A 21,373-nucleotide genomic window follows, 5' to 3' on the forward strand; every position below is an offset into this window, starting at 1 on the left:
GCTGCAGGATTAACCTTTCAATATCCAGGCCGTGAGCGACAGGGCCTGGAGGCTGGGAAGCTGCAGCCTGCCCTGAACTTGCGTGATGAGATCTGGGGAAGTCCCCAGACTGATCGTATTCTGGATGGACAACTCCTGCAGAAGTGGAAACCAGACCTGTCTCAGCCAATGAGATCATAGTCCCTATCGCCTCACGAAGCTTCAAGACAGTATTTGCCACTAAGGGAATCTGAGGATTACTGTACAAGATGACCCCTATCCCAATGATGGGCAAGCAAGCCCGAGGCTGCAGAACAGAGGCACCTTCCAGTTACAGATGGATGCAAAAAGATCTATGTCAGGGCTCTCCCAGAGGCGGAAAACCCATTTCGCTACCCCCTGGGTCCAGGGACCACTCATCGAGTCTGAAGGTTTGACTCAGTTTGTCCGCTATCATGTTCTCCATTCTAGCCAGGTACATGGCCCTGAGCACCATCCCTTGGGCTAGGGCCCAGGACCAGATCTGGACATTTCCTGATACAGGAGGTACGATCCTGTGCCTCCCTGCTTGTTGGCATACCACATGGCTACTTAGTTGATAGTCAGGACCAGGACAATTTTGTTAAACAGCCAATTTCTGAAATCTCATAGTGCGAATTTGATCACCAGACGCTCAAGGAAGTTGATTGGACAAGAATGTTCCTGAGCGGACCACAGATTCAAGGTGCTGAGCTAATCTACTTGAGCTCTCCACCTCGGGGAAGATGCATCCATGGTTAGCATAATTTGAGTAGGGAGACTTCAAAAGGAAATATCCCATTCCAGATTGGAGAGTACCCGCCACCAGGACAAAGTCATGGAGAGACAGGGTGACCTGGATGCAATCTTGGAGGTTCTGCGTAGCCTGGCGCCACTGTGACCTCAGGGTCCATTGGGTTCTGCATATATGCAAGCTACCAAGGGAATAACATGGATGGTCTCAGCCATGTTACCCAACAGTCTTAATGTGTGCCAGTCTGATATTTGTTGGCTCTGTTGGAGCTGTCGCAATGGTCACCAGAGCGATGGCCCTCTGGCGTGGCAGTAAGGCCCTGCTTGAGCCATGTCTAGCAGGGCTCCGATGAAGTCCAATTGAGGTGACGGACTGAGATGGGACTTTGGATAGTTAAGAACGAACCTTAGTGACTCCAATACTTGAATGGTCAAACTCATGGACCGGGTGGGCCCCTGTCTAACATGTGCTCTTGACCAGCTAAATGTCCAGATACGGGAAAATGTGCACTGCCATTCTGCAGAGGTGCACTGCCACCATGGTCAGGCATTTTGTGAAGACCTGTGGGGCGGACACGAGGCTGAACCACAACACCTGGTACCAGAAGTGCTGTTTTTCCACCACTACTCAGAGATATTTCCTATGACTGAAAAGTTCTCGATATGAATGTACGTGTCCTTTAGGTTGAGGGATCATAGCCAGTCCCCTTTTGGCAAAAGGGGGATCAAGATGCCCAGGTAAACCATCTTGAACTTTTCTTTTTTTAGAAACTTGTTCAAGGCCCTCGGGTCTAGGATGGGACGGAGTCCTCCTGTTTTCTTTGGAATCAGGAATTAACTGGAATAGAATCCCCGACCTCTTTGCCCTGGTGGAACGGGCTCAACTGCTCTGGCCATTAAGAGGGAGGAGAGCTCTGCTTGATGTGCTACTGGCCCCCAAAATGGGAACAGAGGGCAATTTGATGGGTCACCCAATAGATTTAATTGGTACCCTAGCGGATGATGGACAAAACCCACTGGTCCGAGGTTACACTGGGCCACTGGTTTGCAAAGAACCACTGCCTGCCCCCAACCAGAGGGTCCATCGTCTCAGGTATGGGCGACTGGCTTATGCTCCCGATGGCCCAGTCAAAACCCCACCCCCGGAGTTGACTGAGCAGCTGGCTGGAACTTGGGGCTCTCTGCTGCCTGGAATGGCCGCAGCAGCTCTGATGGTGTGAATGGGATCGAGGAGGAGGATAGTACTTCCTTTGGCGAAAGAAAGACTTCCTGGGACTCGGCCTCCTGGATGAGGAGGATGGGTCTGGTGTGTTAGCAGAGAGTTGTTGAAGGGTTTCATAATGGTCCAGGAATTAGGGTGAAGGATGCTGTGGCCCAACTCTGAAGAAATTCTCTCCAATACATGGGCATGTCATCAAGTTGTTCCTGTACCTCTGGTCTGATATCAGAGGCAATCAGCCATGCCAGTCTGCGATCGCTGATTCCCGCAGCAGAGATCCTTGATGCCATTTTGAAAACATCAGAGGTTGCACAGACCTCATGTTTTCCACACTCCAAACCCTTGTGCACCAGCAACATGAGGGTGTCTTGTTGCTGTTGAGGCAGCTGCTCTGCCACCTCCTGCACCTGCTTCCAGATGTCCTGCGAGTATTGGCTCATAGAGCTGGTAGGCAGAGATGAGGGCAATAAGCATGGTGCCTTGGAACAGCTTTCTCCCAAGAGCATCCAACGCTCTGTGGTCCTTCCCCGGGGGTGCCGAGAAATGGTCCGAGAGTGCTTGGCCCAGAGTGAATTCGACCACCACCAATTGGTGGGGCAGCTGACGCTTATCGAACTTGGCAGCCTTTTGGACAAGGTAAAGCCCATCCACATTCTTATTCACAGGAGGCTCTGTGAAGTGGGGGTGCTCCAAAATCCTCAGCAACTCCGTAACAATCTCGTATACTGGGACCACCACGATCTCTTTAGGACAGGGGTCCCCAAACTACGGCCCGCATGCGGCCCCCTGAGGCCATTTATCTGGCCCCCGCCACACTACTGGAAGGGGCACCTCTTTCATTCGTGGTCAATGAGAGGAGCACAGGATGCATCCGCATCCTGTGCTCCTGGAGTACTGTATGTGGTGGCGCCGCAAAGCGCGGCGTCGCCACATACAGTACTACTTCCGGTGACGCAGGAAGCACGCATCACGGCTCCGGAAGCGCGTCATATGCCCCACATCACCGCACCAATGTGAGCCTGAGGTAAAAGTGGAGTTCCACCAATATGGCCACTGGTGAGGCTGAAATAATGTGGACTGGGAAGGCTGCATTGATGGACACAGATCAGACTGCACTGATGGGCAGTGCAGTCTGTATGCCTCTGTGTGGGCAAAATTATTGTTGGTATATTGTTTTTGTAGGGCTGTATATATCTATCTATTGGTATTTTACTAATAGCAATTTTGAATCCCTAGGAAACAATGACATCAAGAAAGAAAAATTGACTCGGAATGTAGGATATTCAAAGAACAGTGGACTTATGATTACTTTTTCATGCAGTACAAGGAAAGAGCTGTGTGTTTGATATGCCAGAATATAGCGTCTGTGTTCAAAGAATACAATTTGCGTCGACACTATCAAACTCAACATAAAGATAAATATGATTGTTTGGTCGGAGATGTGAAAAAAGAAAATATTAAAACTGAAAAATACACTGACAACTCAGCAAAATACTTTTGTGAAGCAGAAGCAGCTAAATATTTCATCACTGCGAGCAAGTTTTCAAGTTGCCAAGCTAATAGCGTGCACTGGCAGACCATTCGTGGAGGGAGAATTTGTTAAAGAGTGCCTTCTTTCTGTTGCCAAAGAGATGTGTCCAGAAAAGGCAGACTTATTTAGTACAGTTGGTCTTTCAGGATCTACAATTACACGAAGGATTGAAGAAATGGGAGACAATTTGCATCAGCATTTGCAAAACTCCGCAAGAAAACTTCCCTATTTTTCCTTGGCACTCGATGACAGCAATGATGTTCGTGATTCTGCACAACTTCTAATTTTTATTCGTGGGACGAATGACAATTTCGAAGTCACAGAAGAGCTTGCTGCACTGCAAAGCATCAAAGTAACAACTACAGGAGAGGATATCTATGAAAAGGTTTCCCAAACTGTGAAGGATTTGGAACTGGACTGGGCTAAACTAGCCAGTGTGACAACTGATGGTGCTCCTAGCATGGTGGGGTCCAAGAAAGGAGTAATTGCTTGCATTAACCAAGAGATGGACAAACGTAACCATTCTCATCCAATAGCCATACATTGCCTCATCCACCAACAAGCGCTATGTAGTAAATCACTGAAGTGGGACTCTGTTATGAAAATTGTGGTATCTTGTGTTAACTTCATTAGAGCTAATGCACTAAACCACAGACAATTTCAGGAATTTCTGTCTGAGCTAAATGTTGCCTATGAAGATGTTCTGTACCACACAGAAGTCCGTTGGCTGAGTCGAGGGAGAGTTTTGAGACATTTCTATGACTTACTTCCACAGATTACAGCTTTTATGCTTTCAAAAAACAAAGAAGTACCAGAGCTCAATGATGCAGAATGGAAATGGCACCTCACCTTTCTGACAGATGTAACAGAGCTACTCAACAGTTTCAATGTGCAACTTCAAGGAAAAGGGAAGCTCATCTGTGATATGCAATCACATGTGAAAGCATTTGAAGTAAAATTAGGCTTCCTTATCAAACAAGTGAAGGAGGAAAATTTCTGCCATCTCCCCTTAACTCAAAATCTGTTAGCGGAAAAACCCTTGATTGCATTCCCTGGAAAAGTTGCAAAAGGAGTTACAATTCAGATTTAAAGAGCTTCATCTCCATGAACAGGACATACAGCTTTTCCGTAACAGATTTTCTATTGACATTGAAAATGTGGATACAATTTACCAAATGGAACTGGCTGAACTGCAGAATTGTGACTCTCTGAAAGACGCATTCAAGTCAAGCAGCTTGCCTAATTTCTATGCATCTCTCCCCTCTGAGACATATCCTAATCTCAGGAACCATGCACTCAAAATGGCAACCATCTTTGGCAGCACTTATGTCTGAACAGAATTTTTCCAGAATGAAACATCTGAAATCTCCAACCAGATCTAGACTAACTGATGCAGACTTGCATCACTTGTTATGGCTAGCAGTGACAAATATGGAACCGGACATTGACCATCTCATTAGCATAAAGCAGGCCCATAGTTCCCATTGAAATACTGGTCAGTTTGTTGATTTAAATGTACTTGTTCTTTATTTTAAATATTGTATTTGTTCCCTTTTGTTTTTTTTACTTTAAAATAAGATATGTGCAGTGTGCATAGGGATTTGTTCATAGTTTTTTTTATTGTCCGGCCCTCCAACGGTCTGAGGGACAGTGAACTGGCCCCCTGTGTAAAAAATGTTTGGGGACCCCTGCTTTAGGAGCTCCACAAACTGAAGAACCTCAAGCAATTCTGGTCAGCGCACCTCAAAAAAGATATAGTTGCACTGGAGAAAGTGCAGAGAAGAGTGACCAAAATGATAAGTGGCATGGAGCGGCTGCCGTAAGAGGAAAGGCTAAGGAAGTTAGGGCTGTTCGGTTTGGAGAAGAGACGACTGAAGGGGGATATGATAGAGGTCTGCAGAATCATGAAAGGACTTGAACAAGTTAATGTAAATCAGTTACTCTCTCAGATAATAGAAGGACTAGGGGGCACTCCATGAAGTCAGCAAGTAGCTCATTTAAAACAAATCGAAGAAAATTCTTTTTCACTCAGCACATAGTTAAGCTCTGGAATTCATTGCCAGAGGTTGTGGTTACGGAAGTTAGTGTAACTGGTTTTAAAAAAGGATTGGATAAGTTCCCAGAGGAAAAATACAAACTGCTAGTAAATTAATAAGCAATAGTAGCTTGAGATTTATTTGTTTGGGTTCTTGCCCTGTACTTGTGACTTGGATTGGCCACCTTTGAAGACAGGATACTGGGCTTGATGGACCCTTGGTCTGACCCAGTATGGCATATCTTATGTTCTTAAGCATTTTATGCCTGGGGTCTTCTTCAGTCAAAAGCTGGAATGGGATGGCCTCTGCCATCACAGTGACAAGCCCTGCGAAGGTTAACAGTGACAAACAAAATGATGGCGACAGGCAGTGATGGAAGATGGGCATCGAGGCACCACCACTACGGAGGGAACAGACCATGAAAAGAAACGTACACGAATGCCGAAAACCCTGACTGGGGGACTACCGGAAGGCACAGAGAGGAACCCGGTGATGAACCAAAGGAAAATATAGCGAAAAACTGGAAAATCAAATGTTTCCACAAGATAAAATAGCCAAAATTGTTAGAGCTCAATCAAACTGCGAGGCTCACAGCTCCATGGAAAATAAAAGACTGAAGAGGGACCCTGTGTGGACGCTTAGTATAGGGCATGCTCAGTGTCCATTATCATTTCTGGTTCTCATTCTCCTTTAGTGAAGGATAAGGAATGGCCTCCACCATTCTCTGTACAAATCCAGCAAATGAGAGGTATTTTGAAATGGACTTTCTTCTCTCTGGTGTAAGAGAAGTGTCTGAAGGGCAACTGTCGATTCCTCTTCTTCAGAGCTATCTCCACATCTACAGCTGTACCCCCAGAAGTACTCAGTCATATTCCAACTGATATGCCAGTAATGCAGACTCAGAAGATGCCTGTCCTACAGACAAGGACTCAGAGGGGAGCTTCCTCCCGCGATGAGGCCATCACCAAGGCAATTGCCATTGACGCTAATTCCCTTCTGGGAAGTGGCATTAGTACCAAACTAGTACAAGGCTGCCAAGAAGCTTCAAGGACTCAAGCAGCAGCTGGTCATCAGTCTGTTCAGACCCCAATTCCCGAAGTACTGGAGCACCAATGTTTCACATTGCCTTGCCCAAGGCCTGCTGGACCTTTCTGTGCAGCTCCTCCTCAAAGAACTATTGATGTCGACAGCAAGTGGGAGCAGGAGGAATGTCCACATCTTCATAGGAAATCAGGTCAATGACAGACACCTGACCTCAGTGACTTACATGGTTTCTGAAACAAACTGCAATGAGGAAGAGCTCTCTCCACTCCACAGAACAGTTTTGTGGGCTTCACTGCCACAGCTAGAATGACTCTGCTCCCAGCATTGTGCATTGATGAAGACTGATGCTTCTTCACAATCACTAAATGCCTGATATCTGAACTCCTCAATGCTGGAACTAAAGAGATGGAATTCTTTGCTATCTCTAGGTGGGGGTGGCAGATGATCGTGTTGCCACAGTCCTTCCCTATACTTGATGTTGAGGGGCATCGATGCATCACTAGTGTAGCTCCTGAGGCCACCGACGTTGATTCCAATGGGCCAGTCTTACAATACCTCAAAAGTGCTTCTTCATAAGCTACAACCAGAACCAGCATCCCATAAGGATCATTGTTATATATTGACAACACTCCAGGATGTCATGCAATGGTCCCCAGGCATAGGGCTTATCCTATCATGGGGATCGATGGTAGATAGTACCCTGTCACACCAGGGACATTGTTTGGACTGCTTATCCGGATGAAAAATCAACAAAGCATGATTTTTTACCTGCTGGTGAGAGATTGTATGTGTGCACTCGTTGCAAAGAGCTCCTGGCTCTCAGTGAACGAGTCCAATCTCTGGAGGCTAGAGTAGCAGACTTGGAGGAGCTGAGGGAGACAGAGGTACATTGATGAGACCTTCAGGGACATAGTAGCCAAGTCCCAAATCCAGTCTGGCAGCCCCAGTGCTGCCTTGGATCAGAAAGGTCTCCCAGTAGGAGAACATCACCCTGGTATAGCAGGAAGTGATCCTGTAGCAAGGACCTGCTCTCCAGGTGATATATTGTCCTCTTGCACCGAGGACAAGTCTCCCAGGGCTACTGCCCAGGAGGGAAGGGTTAGGCCAGCCATCATAACTGGTGATTCGATTATTAGAAATGTAGATAGCAGGGTGGCTGGTGGACATGAGGACCGCCTGGTAACTTGCCTGCCTGGTGCGAAGGTGGCAGACCTCACGCGTCACCTAGATAGGATTATAGACAGTGCTGGGGAGGAGCCAGCTGTCGTGGTACATGTGGGCACCAACGACATAGGAAAATGTGAGAGAGAGGTTCTGGAAGCCAAATTTAGGATTTTAGGTAGGAAGCTGAAATCCAGAACCTCCAGGGTGGCATTCTCTGAAATGCTTCCTGTTCCACGTGCAGGTCCCCAGAGGCAGGCAGAGCTCCAGAGTTTCAATGCGTGGATGAGACTATGGTGCAGGGAAAAGGGATTCAGCTTTGTAAAGAACTGGGGAAACGTTTGGGGAAAGGGGAGACTTTTCCGAAATGATGGGCTCCACCTTAACCAGAGTGGAACCAAGCTGCTGGCATAACTTTCAAAAAGGAGATAGAGCAGCTTTTAAACTAGAACAAGGGGGAAAGCCGACAGTCACTCAGCAGTGCATGGTTCGGAGAAATGTATCCTTGAAGGATACTAATGAAACAGGAGAGTTAGGGCATCCCAACAGAGAGGTTCCATTAAAAGCAAACATAGTCCATATGCCTATAGGTAAAAAATCACCAAAGCTAATGATTTCCGAATTATCCCAAACAACTGAAAAGCAGGTTGTTAAAACAAACAAAAAACACACTTTTAAATGTTTGTATGCCAATGCCAGAAGTCTAAGAAGTAAGATGGGAGAGTTAGAGTGTATAGCAGCAAATGATAAGATTGACATAATTGGCATCACAGAGACTTGGTGGAAGGAGGATAACCAATGGGACAGTGCTATATCAGGGTACAAATTATATTGCAATGATAGGGAGGATCAACTTGGTGGGGGTGTGGCACTTTATGTCCGGAAGGGTATAGAGTCCAATAAGATAAAGATCATACAAGAGACTAAATGCTCAGTAGAATCTATATGGGTAGAAATCCCATGTATGCTGGGTAAGAGTTTAGTGATAGGAGTATACTCCCATCCACTTGGATAAAATGGTCAAACAGATGATGAAATGTTAAGAGAAATCAGGGAAGCAAACCAATTTGGCAGTGCAATAATAATGGGAGATTTCAATTACCCCAATATTGACTGGGTAAATGTAACATCAGGACTTGCTAGAGACAAAGTTCCAGGATGTAATAAATGATTGCTTCATGGAGCAATTGGTTCAGGAACCAACAAGAGAGGAAGCTATTTTACATTTAATTCTTAGTGGAACGCAGGATTTGGTGAGAGAAGTAACAGTGGTGGGGCCTCTTGGCAACAGTAATCATAACATGATCAAATTTAAACTAATAACTGGAAGGGGACAATAAGTAAATCTGCAGCTCTAACAGTAAACTTTCAAAAGGGAAACCTTGATAAAATGAGGAAACTAGTTAGAAAAAAACTGAAAGGTGCAGCTAGCTGCAAAGGTTAAAAAAAAGTGTTCAACAGACATGGACATTGTTTAAAAATACAATCCTAGAGGCGCAGTCCATATGTATTCCACGCATTAAGAAATGTGGAAGAGGAAGGCAAACAGATTATACCTTCATGGTTAAAAGGTGAGGTGAAAGAGGCTATTTTGGCCAAAAAAACATCCTTCAAAAATTGGAAGAAGGATCCATCTGAAGAAAATAGGATAAAACAAGCATTGTCAAGCTAGGTGTAAAACATTGATAAGACAGGCGAAGAGAGAATTTGAAATGAAGTTGGCCATAGAGGCAAAAACTCATAATAAAAACTTTTTAAAATATATCCAAAGCAAGAAACCTGTGAGGGAGTTGGTTGGACCATTAGATGACCGAGGGGTTAAAGGGGCTCTTAGGGAAGATAAGGCCATTGCAGAAAGACTAAATGAATTCTTTGATTCTGTGTTTACTAATGAGGATGTTGGAGAGAGAGAGCAGTTCCGGAGATGGTTTTCAGTGGTGATGAGTCAGATGAACTGAACGAAATCACTGTGAACCTGGAAGATGTAGTAGGCCAGATTGACAAACTAAAGAGTAGCAATCACTTGGACTGGATGGTATGCACCTAGTGTACTGAAAAAACTAAAAAATGAAATTTCTGATCTATTAGTTAAAATTTATAACCTATCATTAAAATCATCCATTGTACCTGAAGACTGGAGGGTGGCCAATGTAACCCCAATATTTAAAAATGGCTCCAGGGGCGATCCGGGTAATTATAGACCAGTGAGCCTGACTTCAGTGCAGGGAAAAATAGTGGAAACTATTCTCAAGATTAAAATCGTGGAGCATATAGAAAGACATGATTTAATGGAACACAGTCAACATGGATTTACCCAAGGGAAGTCTTGCCTAACAAATATGCTTCATTTTTTTGAAGGGGTTAAAAAACATGTGGATAAAGGTGAACCGGTAGATGTAGTGTATTTGGATTTTCAGAAGGCATTTGACAAAGTCCCTCATAAGAAGCTTCTACGAAAACTAAAAAAAAAAAGTCATGGGATAGGAAGCGATGTCCTTTCGTAGATTACAAGCTGGTTAAAAGACAGGAAACAGAGAGAAGGATTAAATGGTCAATTTTCTCAGTGGAAAATGGTAAACAGTGTAGTGCCTCAGGGATCTGTTATTGGACCGGTGCTTTTCAATATATATATATAAATGAACTGGAAAGGAATACGATGAGTGAGGTTATCAAATTTGTGGATGATACAAAATTATTCAGTGTAGTTAATCACAATCAGGCTGGGATACATTACAGGAGGACCTTGCAAGACTGGAAAATTGGGCATCCAAATGGCAGATGAAATTTAATGTAGACAAGTGCAAAGTGTTGCATATAGGGAAAAATAATCCTTGCTGTAGTTACACGATGTTAGGTTCCGTATTAGGAGCTACCACCCAGGAAAAAGATCTAGGCATCATAGTGGATAATACTTTAAAATCGTCGGCTCAGTGTGCTGCAGCAGTCAAAAAAGCAAACAATGTTAGGAATTATTAGGAAGGGAATGGTTAATAGAATGGAAAATGTCATAATGCTTATATATTGCTCCATGGTGAGATCGCACTTTGAATACAGAGTATAATTCTGTTCGCCGCATCTCAAAAAAAGATATAGTTGCGATGGAGAAGGTACAGAGAAGGGCAACCAAAATGATAAAGGGGATGGAACAGCTCCCCTATGAGGAAAGGCTGAAGAGGTTAGGGCTGTTCAGCTTGGAGAAGAGATGGCTGAGGGGGGATATGATAGAGGTCTTTAAGATCATGAGAGGTCTTGAACGAGTAGATGTGACTTGGTTATTTACACTTTCGAATAATAGAAGGACTAGGGGGCATTCCATGAAGTTAGCAAGTAGCACATTTAAGACTAATCGGAGAAAATTCTTTTTCACTCAACACACAAAGCTCTGGAATTTGTTGCCAGAGGATGTGGTTAGTGCTGTTAGTGTAGCTTGGTTCAAAAAAGTTTTGGATAAGTTCTTGGAGGAGAAGTCCATTAACGGCTGTTAATCAAGTTTACTTAGGGAATAGCCACTGCTATTAATTGCATCAGTAGCATGGGATCTTCTTAGTGTTTGGATAATTGCCAGGTTCTTGTGGCCTGGTTTGGCCTCTGTTGGAAACAGGATGCTGGGCTTGATGGACCCTTGGTCTGACCCAGCATGGCAATTTCTTATGTTTTTAGTAGTGTTCCAATGTGATTGGTCTTTGGTCCAGTTCTTTTCAAAATTTTCATAAGCAATATTGTGGAAGGACTATAGGGAAAGGTTTTTTTTTTTTTTTTGCAGAGGATACCAAAATCTGCAACAGGGTAGAAACCCTAGAAAGTGGAAAACAGGCAGGTCTAATGAAGCTTGAGAAATGGCCTAGAGCAGTGGTCCCAAACATGTCTTGGAGGACCCCCAGCCAATTGGGTTTTCAGGATACCCATAATGAATTTATGAGATGAGTTTGCGTGCACTGCCTCCATAATATGCAAATTTTGTCTCATGCATATTCATTTTGGGTATCCTGAAAACCAGATTGGCTGGGGGTCCCCTAGGACAGATTTGGGAACCTCTGGTCAAGAGATCAGCAGATAAGATTTAATGCTAAAAATTGCAGCCTCCAACATTTTGGCTGCAAAAACCCAAGGGAGCAGCACAGTATAGGAGGTGAAATTCTGGGAGCGATTGTTTCTGATAATGTTAAGGTGGTGAAACAGGTGGATAAGTCAATAGCAAAAGCCAGAAAGATGCTTGAGTATAGGGAGAGAAATGGTCAGAAGACAAAAGGAGGCAGATAATGCTCCTGTATAAGTCCCTGGTGGGAACTGATTTAGAGTACTCTGTACAATTCAGGAGATCACACCTTCAAAAGGAAACAAAATTGATAGAGTCAGTTCAGAAAGTGGCTACTAAAATGGTTATGTCTTTGTTTTGCAACTTTTGTCTCCTGCAGGAGGTCACGACCAGATACTTTACCTCAAAGCCACTAGGAGATGCCACCAATGCTGCAGGAATGTAGACATGACTTCTGCTCACTGGGTCCGCCTAGGTGTGTGCATGGAATGCCCCTAGTTAATGACCCCACAGCTGGAAATCCTAGGATCAGCATTCCTTGGTGACATCAGCAGCCCTACTAATAAGCTGTGATCACTCACCATTATCTTGCCTTAGCAACAGGTTCTCCTGCTTCCTAGCAGTGTGAGTTGCTCCAGCATTCCTGTTCCTGCTTTGCTCCTGGTGTTCTGATCCTAACCTTCTCCCCCCCCCCCCCCCCTTCCCTCATCCTAATCCTTTGTTGGTCTGCCTTAGTACTAACTCTAGCTTGGACCTGGACTACTTACTTATCTGCCACTGACCACTGCTACGGACCCAGATTATTCTCATTTGCTGCTTGACACTGACTATTGCTACAGACCTCAACTACGCTGTTTGCTGCCTGCCTTGATCTGTCCCTGGTAACTGTCAAACCACCGCCTGCCCTGACCTCAGCCCGGCCCCAGACTCCCTGACCACCCTATGAGACTATTGCCTAAGTCCTGCTGGTTCTGGAACCAAAAAATTCAATCTGCAGGGAATGGGGCTGGTATAGGTGAAGGTCCAGCCTTTTCCAGGCCAGGGTGCATTCACCAGCTTGGTATGTGAAAATAGGGAAGAGTGTTTTCAAGGAAAGTAATAAAATGGAGGGGGATATAGTTAACTGGGTTTTTGCACTTTGACATTTAAGAGTTCTGTGTTTGACACTTGACATTTAAAGAGTGTGAAAGATGGTACAGTCGTATTACATAATTGTAAATGAATATCTTAATTAAAATAGTCTGTTTTTTAATATAACAAATGGATAATGTTACTTTTGTCTGCTTTGTTCTCCTTGTATACAAATAAACAGTTATATAAGTTTACATACCCCTGGCAGAATTTGTAAGATGTGTAGCATTTTAAGAAAATATGAGTGATCAGACAAAACATCTAATTTTTAATGTGTTTCATATTAAACTATTATGCATCACAGAATAGCACAATCATTAAACAAACCATAGCAATAAAGGAAATAAAATTTTCCTATTCAAAAGTTTGCCTGTTTGCTCTTGTTCCAGTTTCTGCTTGTTCCTTCCTTGGTTGCCCTGTTCGTCCTATCTATCTTCTCTGTTCTGTCTCTGACTGACTTCCTGGATCCTGGCCTCCATCCTTCTGTCTGCTCTGACCTCTGGCTTGTTACCCGCTCTGCTGTCTGCCACCTGCCTCGACCCATGCTTCCCTTGACTCTTCTCTTGGATTGCCTTAGGGACCCACCTAAGTCCTGCTGGCCCTTGTAATCCAAGGGATCAACCTGTGTGGAACAGGGGTGGTATAGGTGAAGTTCTAGTTGGTCCCGCTGTAGGGTTTCTCTTCCAGCCGATGGGGTAGGCCTAGTGGACTTGCTCACTAGGCAGCAATCACCCCTTAGCACAAGGTCTCTACTCCAATAGGTATTACACCAGAATGAGCACCAGAAATTGACCCTGTGGCTTTGACTTATGCCAACAGGGGATACTGAGGAGCTGCTGCTCTGCTGAGCACTCGGCAAGGCAGACAATGCTGTACTGTGGAGAGGATCTGCTGCAACTCCTCAAGAGATTTATATAGCTAGTCTATACAGTGCGACCTGGAGCAAATGTGCATGGGGACAACCATCCACAAATGTAAATTTTGCTGATGGTGCTCTAGTACTAGGCAAACAAAAAGTTCATAACCAACTGTAATCGACATTATCTTACCACAGATACAGTGTTTGTACCCGCTGACTGTTTCTTCTTCTGCAACATCTCAAGGAGGCAAGGCCTCTTAGAGAAGCAGGAAAAAAAATTGATTTTCTTAGTTCGCACTGAAAAGTGCTTATGTGGAGCTGAGGCAGTGAAGCAAGAAAAAAATAAAGAAAAGTTATTGAAAAAATTAAGAAATTTGAGAATTTAGAGAAAAATATAAGGAGAGAGTGTATACATCTGTGCTTTAGCAAAAAATGACTGAGTAAATTCATGTCTTAATGCCCATGTGGAAAATCCTGCACATGCTCAATATAGCTCAAAGCTCTACTAGCTTGGAAAGAAGTCCGTTTGGTGCTGCCAGACTGTCACCCACATGAAATGGCTAATTGAAGCTGCTTATTGAAGGAAAGCAGAATTGCTTACCTATAACAGGTATTCTCCAAGGACAGCAGGATGTTAGTGTTCACTCACACTTGGGTGACATCATCGTATGGAGCCCGGTTCAGAACTTTGATGTCAAAGATTCTAGAGCTTTCAAACATGCCCTACTGAGCATGAGCAGGCAGAGTCCCTCAGTCCATGATAAGAACTCCCATATATGGAGAAACCAACTCCCAGGAGATGTGAGTGAGTTTCGTGAGGTTTAACATCCTGCTGTCCTCGAAGAATACCTGTTACAGTTAAGGAACTCTGCTTTCTCTGAGGATAAGCAGGATGGTAGTCCTCACACATGGGCGATTCCCAAGCTATAGACTGTCTTCACAGAACAAAGCAGAAAACTGAAGGGTGTGGAAAGCACCACCTCTCTCACTTTTGCCTGTAAGGCAGCCTACACACAAAGGGATCCAGGTGGGAAAAGAGTAGGGCTCTACAAAGAAAACTATAAACAAGACAGACATAAAACCCCAATGTGCAGCAGAGGTGTGATGCGAAAGCCAGCAAGAAACATTCTCCGCATCACGAAAAACATTCAGAGTGTTGGATCAGTAAATCCTGACGACAGTAATTCTAGAACCTCCTGGATACAGGAAAAAGTCTAGAGATGCAAACAAGAGAAGAACTCTTAGATGAAGACCACACAGTTTCCTTCAGTGTTACCAGACAACCAAAAACCAACTGGGGCCAGAGAGCTCTCCAGAAAGAAAATGCAATCCACTGGCATCTAGAGGACAGAATGCATCTACAGAATTGTGCTTCCTGTTTGGCTAATAGGCTCAATGGGCAGAAAAACCCAAGCAGTGCTTGGAAGAATAATCAGCAACAGCAGGATCTATGACAGACCCTACGTGCCAAAGTACCAGACATAGCTGACCACGCAGGACTGCATTAAGATTTTCAGGGGATGAGAGGCAATCTTTGAATGGGATTGCTAGCACAAACACCCGAGCAGAGAGATAAGTTAGGCCTGAAGTTCACCCACAATGTACCCTGTCAAGAGTAGGGCTATTCATCCTGTCTACAGGATAGTTCAGGTGAGCAGGAAGGCACTTTGGACAACCCAGTAAGAAAAGCTAAAGGCAGTACTGGCCAGAACTTAGCAAAAAATAGGGGAAAAGTGGTGTATCATTCCGTGCAGGTATACACCAAGATATACCATGAAGGCCCTAGCTTTTTCTCCTCTTCTCTTGACATTCCAACTGGAAGTTGGAAGGAGCAAAGAACACAAGGAGGCAGACCACTGGACATCTGGGGTAAGAACAAGTTGCTAGGTTGTATATCGCAACCCCAAGTGAATAACTCACTGCCGATTCCAGTAGGGAGTTACCCCCCTGAGAAAGCCCTCAGCCTGCTGGGAACAGCTGAAACTGAGTGCAAATCCTCCCAGGAAGAAATCCAGAAACACTCCACTAAGAGACAGGAAGCCAGGGTGCTGCAAGTGCAAACCCCTTTAGAACAGGATTTCTTCACCGGCCTAGAAACCCTAAGGGTACCAGGGAGCGATCAGTGTGATCTTGGAAAAGACTGCCCACCAACCTGGCTTAAGTATTAATACCTCAGCCATGATTACATATACCTCCCCCAAAGCAGCACACGGTCCAGGAAATGGAACAACCATTGCATGAACCAAGACTCTTGCAGGCAGACAGGGTTATTCCTAAAATGGGGAAGCATAGCTTGCAAGTCACTTCAACCAAAGAGTAGCATCTCTGTTGCAGGGTCCCTCGTCCTCCAACCCTCTCAACTATGGACATGGTGAGAGGTTGAAAGGCATACTTGCCAATTAGATGGACCAGAACCCTCCTGAGGCAGGGTCCCCGCAGGCAAGAATGATTGGAAATAGTGGTCCTCCATGAAAAACACCCATTCAGCTCAGCAGGTATCAAAGGTGACTCCGAGATGGAAGAAACCCCTAATCTTCACTGGAGAGCTACCCCAAAGAGTAGATTCCTAGTACAATATGGAGACCGAATCTGGAATGGTTCCCTCACGAAATGCTGTGCCATAGGACGACCTAAGGAGAGCACTACCGCTAGACAGGCTCTCGGATCCTGTGAGGAATAGAGAGCGACTGCAGTCAGAAGCAGTGACATCTCTTTTCCAGAAAATGGAGAATGAGGCCACCCATTGTAGGAGTGGACAACCAAGCATCTGGGGGGAGAACACACAAGGGTTGCCCTGGAAATCCAATAGTATATCCCCTTCCTGATTGGACAGGAAAGCTACTACAATTGGGGTCTCCTGATCCCAAAAAGCCTTCCAACTTTCAGGTGAGAGTTGGGTTACAGTCACTGACTGCTGAGGTTCAGAAGTGACCAAATCGTTCGCTTGCAAACATTTTCAGATGGGATAGGCCACCATGGTAATCAACGGAGCCACTGCTGCCCCCCAGTCCTAACTTACAAGGTGATGCCCTTTTTCAAAAGAATCGAGGCTCCAGTTTGGTGATAAACCTGCATGGGACGGAGCCCCAGGGGCTTCCCCACAAAGGGGATTTCTAATAGGGGAGGGGGTTGAAAGACATAGTCCTCTTCTAAGAAAGGGGAAGACTCCCAACACTACCCACCTGGTATCCACTCCCATAGGGTTTCAACCAAAAATGCAATCTTAAATCAGTCCTGCAGCTGCAGTACTCAACCTGTTGTGCTCATCAACAAGGGAAACACACTCATACAGTAGAGGACAACTGGAAGAATAGTGCTTTCCGCTATAAAAGCACGATGACCAGTACTCATACAGCAGTATCCAGTTGATGCTGCGAGCTTGATGGCGTCCCTCGCTTGTGGCTGTGGACGATGATAGACTCTAAAGCAACTCTAGCACTCATTAATACTGATGGTGCATGAAACCAGGCAGGGCCTCCAATGCCCACCAATCCCAGTGGCTCAGGGCCCCCGAAATCAATCGACAACCATGGTGCCCGATAGCTATAGGCCAGTGATAGACAGCATGATGCCCCTTGGTGCCCCGTCTGGACAACACAAAGGAGACTCGGGAACACTAGACTACTTCGCCTGGATGCCTTGGCGCTCCAGAGTGCTTCAGGTCAATGGCAGCCCCGCTGCTTGACAGCACCAATTTTGTCTAAGGCCCGAAACCCGTCGCCTGAGGACTTCAGTGAAGGCTCTCAGAAGCCCCAGTGATCGATGGTCTAGAGGGCGACCAGGGTGCTCAATGGCAATCCCAATGCCTTGTCGATGGTGCTCAACATAGTCTAGAGCGGTAATGAATGGCATCACTGGCCAACAATTCCGATGGCCTCCATGGTGGCCACGCATGCACCTCAATGGGATTGATGGTGGCTCTGTTGGCGTTGAGGGGGACCATGGCACTCTATGACAATCCTGGTCCTTGATGCTGTACAGACCACGACACTAGAGGTTGGTGCCGCAACTCCACTGCATCAAGGCCCAAGGCACTCAATGACGCTAAGGTCTATGCCGTTCCTCCGGTGCACTGATGCCCCTCGGCGCCCGCTGTCGCCCTCGGCACAGAAGGCCCAGCCAGTGTGCTTGATGGTGTCCATGTGGCACTTATGGCATCAAGGGCGGTCACTTACCTTGATGGTATCAAGGGTGACCATGGCACTCAATGGCAGTCCTGGGCTCCAACACGGTCTTGACAGACACGTCAGACCATTGGTGCACTGACATGGGTGTGCAGGGCAAACATTACTGGGAATGGCACCAAAGGTGCAGCACAAATGCCACTTGTCCAGGTTCCTGCTCACCCTCTTTCACAAAGACTGCACTGCCATCAAAGGCAAGCAGGAGGGGAGATTATGTCACCCAGGACTCCTGCCTGTCGAGATTAGTTCCTCTGATTATGGGGGAGGATGAACTCCCCCCCCCCCCCTTCAGGAATGTTACAGTCCTCAATTTCTTCACTGTCTGAACCTCCATCGATGCCGGTCAATCGGTGAAACAAATGGAACTGCTGCCTGGGTAGAACTCAGGTGAGTCCCCAGGCTTAGCAGCCTACACAGATCACCCACAGACTGCATTCTGTCAATCATGCCAGCACCTGATAAAGGTACAAAAACAGATAGAGCAAGGATAAGACAGATACTAAACTGCAGGTGCAGTATTTATGTAAGAGACAGTATATTAAACTCTGCCAGGCTGTATAGCAACTAGGGCCCGCCATGCGGCTACCGGAAGGTAGAAAGAAGAGGAAAAAAGGAAAAAAACCCCAGAAAATTTCTGTAAGGTAAAGGAAAGAAAAGCAACTGCAGCTCTAGAAAAAAATCAATTACAAAAACTGTGAGGAGACAGCAAAGCTGAATACAGTGTCTCACACGGCTCCACAGAAATAAAAGATTGAGGGACTCTGCCTAAGGGGCAGGGTGATAACTACAGCTGCACATGCTCAATAGGGCATGTCTGAAAGTTCTAGAATCTTTGAGATCAAAATTCCAGAGCAGGCTCCATCTGACATTACCCTTGGGGGGGGGGGGGGAATACCCACAGATGTCTATATGCAACAAATGACTTGCTGAACAAGACAGATGACAGTGGATTTAAAAATATTGTGGAGGGTTTGACATCATGAGCTATCTTCAAAGCAAAGCTATACGAGCGCCATTACCAAAGGCAACCCACTTCAGGGAGACAAGTACCGGTATGCAGTTACCTGTGGAAAAAAGTGGTTGGTAGCTGCTATTAACAATAAAGTCAGGTGAATTGTCGCTGCTGCACATATGCTGTCTGAAAAGAAAAGCAATACACGTGCCACTGTCAGTGGCAAGTCGTGGCAGAGCAAGTCAGCAACTGGTACTAATCCACAGTGACTTGTATGGACCAAATGACCCTAGGCAGCTCTTGAAAATAGATATTCCTTGACCCCATTTTTATTACTCGAAGTGAACTACATCATTGAAACATTGGAGGAAATCAGAGTACATGGCATTGACAAGTAAAAAGGTTCTGAAGTACCTTGAATCAATTTGCATAGACTACGGAGGAAGAAAAGTATGTAAATAAAGCAACTCCTACAAATCTCTGGCTGTTTTGAAGTGCTGAAAAAAGTGCAAAAAGCGGACTACTAAAAAAAAAAAATAATAAAATAAATTCTAAATTAATTAATTAATAAATACAAGGGCTCAAACATCAGATGACAGCACCTTAGAATTATGTAACAGAGTAATAGCTGCATGCTGCTTGAGATAGCAGGGAACATGCTGCTAGAAACCAACCTTCCCATGAAGGCAGACTGTATATTGAACCTCCTGCCCGACAGGGTCACAGCAGATAACTCCTGAATTGATAGGATGGCATTTGGCCATCAAGCCTACATACATCTCCTAGATTAGAAGCATTTCAGTGAGAGAAAAACTGGCTCCCAGCCAGCCCTGTATGAGCATGCAATTTTTATTTTGTACCCTCTCTAAGATAGTGCCATTGGTCAGAACACATGGCTATTACAAGATGTCTACTATCCACATGTAGATGCTGGCCCATATTTGCCCTTTCCAAGATGACCACTACCATCTAAAGCAGTGGTTCTCAACCGGTGTGTCGCAACACATCAATGTGTCCCGAAGCACTCACAGTTGTGTCGCTATACTTCCTGGTCCCCCGCTGGCCCAGAGCTCCCCCTGCCTCAGCGAAATAGAAATTCATCCTCCGCCCGGGCTTAAAATGCTGATAGCCCAGACAGAATGCAGCAGCAGAGCTGGAGTCAGCAGCACCAGCATGGTCTCTTTTTCCCGCCCCCCATGGTCCGGAAGAGGAATGCAGTGGCTGCGCACACGGGAAGAAGAGACCATGCTAGTGCTAGCAGTGTGGCCCCGAAGAAGAAAAGCGTGGCCCAGAGCACAACAGGAGCAACGTCAGCCCCCGCGGCCGATGGGAGTCCTTTCTCGAGGTCTGGAAGTGGAGGCTGCTGCTGCCGCTAGTTAGGTGGCGGGAGAGAGTGAGCAAGCAAGCATGCATATGTGTTTGAGATAGTGTGTGAGAGACAGAGAGAGAGAGAATGTATATAAGTGAGTGACTGAGAGCCTGAATGTGTAATTGTGTGATTGAAAATCTTTTGTAAAAGAGAGTATGTGTGTGTGATTAAAATCTTTTGTGTGTGAGAGAGATAGCATGAATGTAAGTTTATGACTGAGAACCTGTATGTGCGAGAGAGATCATGTGTATGTATGATTAAGAGCATGTGTGAGACAGTATGTGATCGAGAGCCTTGTGAGAGAAAGAGCATGTTTGTAAGTGTGTGATGGAAAACCTGTGTATGTGTGAAGAGACAGCATGTGTGTAAATGCGCGATTAACAGCATATATAAGTGAGAGAAAAAGCAAGTGTAAATGTGTGTGATTGAGAGCCAGTGTGTGAAAGAGAGGAGAAAATTGCAAGCAAACTATCCCTCCTCCTGCTAACTCAAAACAATCTCAGGACACCTGTATATCAAATGCTCCCAGGTATTTAGAGCAAAGCATTTTTTTATCATTATTTTTCATCGTAAAGCATATTTTCATTATTGGGTCTTTGGGCCTGCTATTTGGAAATATTTTATTGGTTTCTAGAAATTTTTGGTATGAGTTTTTAATTATTGGATATTTCCTTCATCAGCTGGTTTTACTGCTACTGATTTTATATTTCTTGATTTGTTTCATGACACTGGTGATGTTTCTCTTTTTCCTTTGTTACACTGCACACAGAATCTCTGGCTTGTTGCGGTTTCCAGTTCAGTTTTCATTGGCATGTTTCTATTTATACTTTATAGTCTCTTTATTCTTTGTGGTGAGGATCTGAACGTGTGACTGAGGTGAGTTTTTCTGCTGGCATGTAGTTTCTGTGTAGGACTCTATAGCAGTCTGGCTTGGTCCGTTTTCCTAATAGGAGTACTGGAGTTTTACGGCCTGGTGTAATATTTTCAGTTTTGCCTTCTAAGTTTGAGTGCTGGAAATTGGTGCTGTTTTGGTATGGGATGTTTATGCAATTTCTGTTCAGACAGAGTACTTACTTTCCCTTGTGTCATTCTTAACAATAA

At 45.1% G+C, this 21,373-nt stretch overlaps 1 protein-coding gene across 1 annotated transcript in view; it reads right to left on the reverse strand.

The window, feature by feature from the left end:
- The window catches only part of LOC115094686 (serine/arginine repetitive matrix protein 2-like), a 155,148-nt gene extending 137,182 nt beyond the window's left edge, over nucleotides 1-17,966 (reverse strand). Inside the window, exons 1-2 of the mRNA XM_029607936.1 lie at nucleotides 17,943-17,966; nucleotides 13,958-14,085 (exon numbers count right to left, since the gene is read on the reverse strand). Coding sequence (XP_029463796.1) covers nucleotides 13,958-14,085; nucleotides 17,943-17,966 — 152 coding nt within the window. The remainder of the gene's footprint in view (nucleotides 1-13,957; nucleotides 14,086-17,942) is intronic.
- Between the last annotated feature and the right edge of the window lie 3,407 nt (nucleotides 17,967-21,373).

The sequence above is a fragment of the Rhinatrema bivittatum genome, chromosome 6 (genome assembly GCF_901001135.1).
Source record: "Rhinatrema bivittatum chromosome 6, aRhiBiv1.1, whole genome shotgun sequence".
Classification (NCBI taxonomy): domain Eukaryota; kingdom Metazoa; phylum Chordata; class Amphibia; order Gymnophiona; family Rhinatrematidae; genus Rhinatrema; species Rhinatrema bivittatum.